The sequence below is a fragment of the Nicotiana tomentosiformis genome, chromosome 3, assembly GCF_000390325.3.
Source record: "Nicotiana tomentosiformis chromosome 3, ASM39032v3, whole genome shotgun sequence".
NCBI classification, from domain to species: domain Eukaryota; kingdom Viridiplantae; phylum Streptophyta; class Magnoliopsida; order Solanales; family Solanaceae; genus Nicotiana; species Nicotiana tomentosiformis.
Genome location: NC_090814.1, coordinates 34,931,272 through 34,937,207, shown reverse-complemented (window position 1 = coordinate 34,937,207; position 5,936 = coordinate 34,931,272). Strand labels below are relative to the sequence as shown.

At 44.3% G+C, this 5,936-nt stretch overlaps 1 protein-coding gene across 1 annotated transcript; it reads left to right on the top strand.

Moving 5' to 3' along the window:
* The first annotated feature begins 551 nt into the window (after positions 1 to 551).
* Positions 552 to 926, top strand: LOC138891382 (uncharacterized). Its single transcript, XM_070198209.1, has one exon. The coding sequence runs from the start codon at positions 552 to 554 to the stop codon at positions 924 to 926; it is 375 nt and encodes a 124-aa protein (XP_070054310.1).
* The last annotated feature ends 5,010 nt before the right edge of the window (positions 927 to 5,936 follow it).

Here is a 5,936-nt window from a genome sequence, read left to right as displayed (position 1 = left end):
ACAGGTGAACATCCGAGGGGTGAGAATATTCCCCCGACTACTACACTGCCTGCTTCTACTACACCTGGTTAGCCCGCACCAGTTCCTGCACCTACTGAGGTTGCAACGATTGGTGTATCTGATGCGGATCTTAGGGGAGCCATACAGATGTTGGCTCAAATAGTGGCTTCTCAGGCCTAGAGATCAGATGTTGCACCCACTTTGGCTAGTCATCCAGGGGATTCCACTAGTTCCAGGGTGAACAGATTTGTCCAGTTGGACCCTCCAGTGTTCACAAGTACTGATCCTGAGGAGGACCACCAGGATTTTATTAACGAGATGCACAAGACCCTCCGAGTTATGCGTGCTACTGAGAAGGAGGGAGCAGAGTAGACCTCCTACCACCTGAAAGGGGTGGCCTATTCTTGGTTTGAGATATGGGAGGACTCCCGTGAAGAGGGGAGCCCTCCGGCGAGGTGGAGTGAATTTGCTTATGCTTTCATTGATCATTTCTTGCCTGCCGAACTAAGGTAGCCCATGCCGCCAAGTTTGAGAATCTGAAATAGGGGAGCATGAGTGTGTGGGAGTATCACATGAGATTCGCGCGCCTGTCCAAATATGCCATCTACATGTTTCCTGCTATGGAGGCTAGAGTGCGCCTATTTGCGCAGGGCCTTAGCCCCTTGATTATTAATGAGGCCGCTACAGTTGCCTTGAACTCTGATATGAACTATGGTTATAGGGTGACATTTGCTCAAGCGACAGAGACCCGCAAACTGAAGAATAGAATGGAGCGAGAGAGTAGCAACAGGGCCCGGTCAGCGGGCAACTTCAGTGGTACTTCTAGTGGTGGTGGTAGGACAACTTTCAGGGAAGGATCATCAGGGCCGTCCCAGTCTTTTGATCAATCTTCAGTCAGCGCACCACCATCGGAGCCCAGTCAGTAGCAGGGGAACCATTTTAGGCCCAGTTAGGGCAACAAGGGATCCTACCAGCACGGTCGGTCTGGTGGGAGATTTAAGCAGCAGCGGAGGCCCCCATGCCCTAGGTGTAGGGAGATGCACTTTGGGATCTGCTACATGGACCAGCCCATATGCTACAGGTGTGGTATGAGGAGTCACATTCAGAGAGATTATCATTCGTCTCAACAGAGCATGGGCAGAGGTACAGCTCAGCCAGCCAGTTCTATAGCAACTACATCCGTAGCACCTCATCCAGCTTGAGTCACCCCAGTACACGCAAGGCATGGTGCAGTTAGGGTGGCATACAAAGTTTGGGAGGACCCAACCATTTCTATGTTATGAGCGGTCGCCAGAGTTCAGAGGGTTCTCCAGATGTTGTCACAGGTATATTGACTGTCCAATCTCATGATGTGTATGCTCTTATTAATCCTGGTTCCACTTTGTCATATGTTACTCCCTATGTTGCTATGGAATTTGGGATAGAACCGGAACAGCTCCATGAACCGTTCTCTGTATCTACTCTGGTTGGTGAGTCTATTGTAGCCGCGTGGGTTTTTAGGGATTGTGTTGTCACGGTGCGTGATCGACACACCATGGCCAATCTCATTGAATTGGGAATGGTCAATTTTGATGTAATAATGGGGATGGATTGGCTTTACTCATGTTTCGCTAAGCTTGACTGTCGAACCAGAACCGTTAGATTTGAATTTCCAACTGAGTAAGTGATTGAATGGAAGGGGGATAGTGTGGTGCCTAAGAGTAGGTTTATTTCTTACCTTAAGGCCACAAAGATGATTAACAAAGGGTGTATCTACCATTTTATCCGGGTTACACACACTGATGCTAAGGCACCTACAAATGAGTCTGCGCCTGTTGTCAATGAATATTCGGAGGTCTTTCCGGATGAGCTCCCTGTGATCCCGCTAGACAGGGAGATTGATTTTGGGATTGATGTGATGCCAGGCACGTAGCCTATATCTATTCCACCTTATAGAATGGCCCCAATAGAATTAAAATATCTAAATGACCAATTGAAAGATTTGTTAGAGAATGGTTTCATTTGTCTGAGTGTGTCACCTCGGGGCACACCAGTTCTATTTGTAAGAAAGAAGGGTGGGTCTCTAAGAATGTATATTAACTCTCGGCAGCTCAACAAGGTTACAATCAAAAATAAGTACCCACTACCAAGGATAGATGACTTGTTTGATCAATTGTAGGGTGTTAAGTTCTTCTCCAAGATTGATTTAAGGTCCGGGTATCACCAATTGAAGATCAAGGAGCAGGATATTCCGAAAACAGCTTTCAGGACCCGGTATGGGCACTTTGAATTTCTGGTAATGTCTTTCGGGCTAACAAATGCCCCCGCAACTTTCATGGATCTTATGAATCGGGTCTTCAAACCTTTCTCGACTCCTTCGTGATAGTGTTCATTGACGATATTCTTGTTTATTCGCAGAGTCAGGAGGACCATGCCGATCATCTTAGGGCAGTTTTGCAGGTCCTGTATCAGCACTAGTTATATGTGAAGTTTTCGAAATGTGAATTTTGGCTTGAATCTGTTATGTTCTTGGGTCAAGTTATCTTTAGAGAAGGAATTGAGGTTGACCCCCAGAAAATTTCAGCCGTGAAGAATTGGCCTAGATCTAATACTCCAACAGAGATTCGCAGTTTCTTGGGCTTAGCTGGATATTATAGAAAATTTGTGGAGGGGTTCTCTACTCTTACCTCTCCGTTGACTAAATTGACGTAGAAGGCGGTTAAATTCCAATGGTTAGATACTTGTGAAAGGAGCTTCCAAGAGTTGAAATCAAGATTAACTACGACACTGTTATTGACTCTACCAGAGGGTACAGATGGATTTGTGGTATGTTGTGATGCTTCAAGGATCGTACTTGGGTGTGTATTAATGCAACATGGAAAGGTGATAGCGCATGCTTCTAGGCAACTCAAGAATCATGAAAAGAACTATCCAACACATGACTTAGAGCTTGCAGCGGTGGTCTTTGCATTGACGATTTGGCATCATTTTTTGTATGGGGTCCATGTGGATGTATTCATGGACCATAAGAGCCTGCAATATATTTTCAAACAGCAGGAATTGAATTTGAGGCAGAAAAGATGGCTTGTGTTACTCAAGGATTATGACATCGACATCCTGTATCATCTAGGGAAGGTTAATGTTGTAGCGGATGCTCTTAGCCGGAAATCTATGGGCAGTTTGGCTCACTTGGAGGCATATCAAAGGTCTTTGACCAAGGAGGTTCATCAGTTGTCTAGTTTGGGAGTTAGTCTTGAGGACTCTAGTGAAGGGGGGTGATTGTGCAAAATAGTTCTGAATTGTCGCTTGTGGTGGATGTCATGGAGAAGCAATTCAATGATCCATTGTTGGTATAATTGTTGGAGGGGATTCAAAAACATAAGACCATGGCCTTTTCTCTTGGCGTGGATGATGGTACACTAAGGTACCAAGGGCGACTATGTAATCCAAATGTGGATGATCTCCAAAAAAGAATCATGACTGAGGCTCACACTTCTAGGTATTCCGTGCACCCGAGCTATACAAAGATGTATCATGATCTTAGGGAAGTCTATTGGTGGAACGATATGAAGAGGAACGTAGCGGACTTTGTGACAAGATGTCCAAATTGTCAGCAAGAGAAGGCCGAACACCAAAAGACCGGTGGGTTGGCACAGAACATAGATATTCCAATGTGGAAGTGGGAAATGATTAACATGGACTTTGTGGTAGGGATACCTCGCACTCCTCAAAAATTTAACTGGATTTGGGTGATTGTGGATCGACTTACGGAATTAGCACACTTCTTACATGTTAAGACTACCGACACAGCAGAACATTATGCTCAGTTGTACATCAAGGAAATAGTCAGGTTGCATGGCACCCCAGTTTCTATTATCTCAGATCGAGGGGCACAGTTCACGGCTAATATTTGGAAGAAATTTCATCAAGGTTTGGGTACTCAAGTGAATCTTAGTACAACCTTCCATCCACAGACCGGCGGGCAGGCAGAGCGGACTATTCAAATGCTTAAGGATATGTTGCGCGCTTGTGTTCTTGACTTCAAAGGTAGCTGGGATGATAATTTGCCACTAATAGGGTTTGCCTACAATAACTGTTATCATGCCAGTATTCAGATGGCACCGTTTGAGGCTCTATATGGTAGGAGATGTAGATCTCCCATTGGGTAGTTCGAGATTGGGGAAGTGGAGTTGATAGGGCCAAGCCTCATGCATCAGGCTATGGAAAAAGTAAAGATCATTAAGGAGCGATTGGAAACTGCTCAGAGTCGTTAAAAGTCCTATTCGGATATGCGTCGTAGGGATTTGGAGTTCAAAGAAGATGATTGGGTATTTTTGAAGGTTTCCCCCATGAAGGGTATAATGCGGTTTGGTAAGAGTGGGAAATTCAGTTCAAGGTATGTCGGGCCGTACAGAATCGTTCAGAGGATTGGTCAGGTGGCTTACAAGCTTGAGCTACCACCTGAGATGTCATAAGTGCACCCAGTATTCCATGTGTCTATGTTGAAGAAGGTAGTTGGAGATCCGTCGGTTAATGTGAGAGTAGAGACCATTGAGGTTAATGAAGAATTGACTTATGAAGAAATTCCAGTTGCCATCCTTGATAGGCAAGTCCAAAAATTAAGGAACAACGAGATTGCCTCCGTGAAAGTGTTATGGCGAAACCAGCAAGTTGAAGAGGCCACTTGGGAGGCCGAGGAAAAAATGAAGAAGAAGTATCCTTATTTGTTTGAATAGCCATGTACTTATAAAGTTATGTTCTATGAAAATGATGGCATTGTTACCTTCTATGAATTATGTATCATTTGTACTGTTGATGTCAAAAGTGTTCCGTTTTGGTGGTATACTTCTCGTGAGGCCACGGCTGGTGTTGTTTTAATGTTATGTTGCATCATTCGTTCCTGTATATGTTGTTAGGACTGGTTTTGGAATTCTCTGGCAGGTGGATAGGCCCAATTACAGGAGAGACTCTGGCAAAAGTTTTGGAAATTTAGGGAGTTAGTCAAAAATTAGAATTGTTGGTGTGTGTTGTAGCAACTGACTCACATTGTGCGCTAATGGTGAATTTTGACCCTTATTCGAGGATGAATGATCCTAAGTGGGGGAGGATGTAAGGCCCCATAAATTTTGCCTAAAAACTCAGGGTTTCGTGGTGCCAAAGTAGGCTTTTGTGTTGACGAATGTAGAGATTCTTCGCGGCGAGATTGCTCATCACGGTATGGACTTTTTTGGTTGAACAGTGCACTGGGTAGTAAAGGAAACTTTTTGGTGGAAGAAGACATTTCTGCGGCCCACTATGCGGCCCTAGAATCACTCTGCGGGCCGTAGAATGGCCACAAAGTGAAGCAGGAAACTGAGCAAGTTTGGATGGCATTGTCTATTTAAAGATGCAGCGCTCCCGGCAAAAGGGACGTTAGTACTGTCGAATAGTACCAGTATGTAAAACTAAATACCATCTCTATAGAATGAATAATAATACCAGGGGGAACAGTTAAGAATTCAATACGAGCTTCAAATAATACTAAAATATCAAGTTAAGGATCACATAAGTTTTCAAGTCAATTTCCATATTATTAGGTTGGGTGATCTTTAGTACCGATATACCATAATTCACAATACCACCGTATTCTTACATGGAGTCCGATCACGACCCGATCGTCTAGGTCGTCTCATTTGAGACATCTACCATAACCACAATTTCATTATAATTTCCAGCACAATCACCACCATATGTGCGGCATGGAGTCCGATCACGGCCCGATCGGCTAGGCCGTCTCACCCGAGACATTACCTTTTTCAGTCAATCATCTCACATCATACTTCTTTCATATCCTTTCGATTCATTGGCACTAGTGGCCACAATTATAAAGTCATTCTTGGCACTTGGCCGTATTTCATAATTCCAGTTCCCCTTTCCACATTCAAACATCATTATCATTATCAACAACAATAATGCTT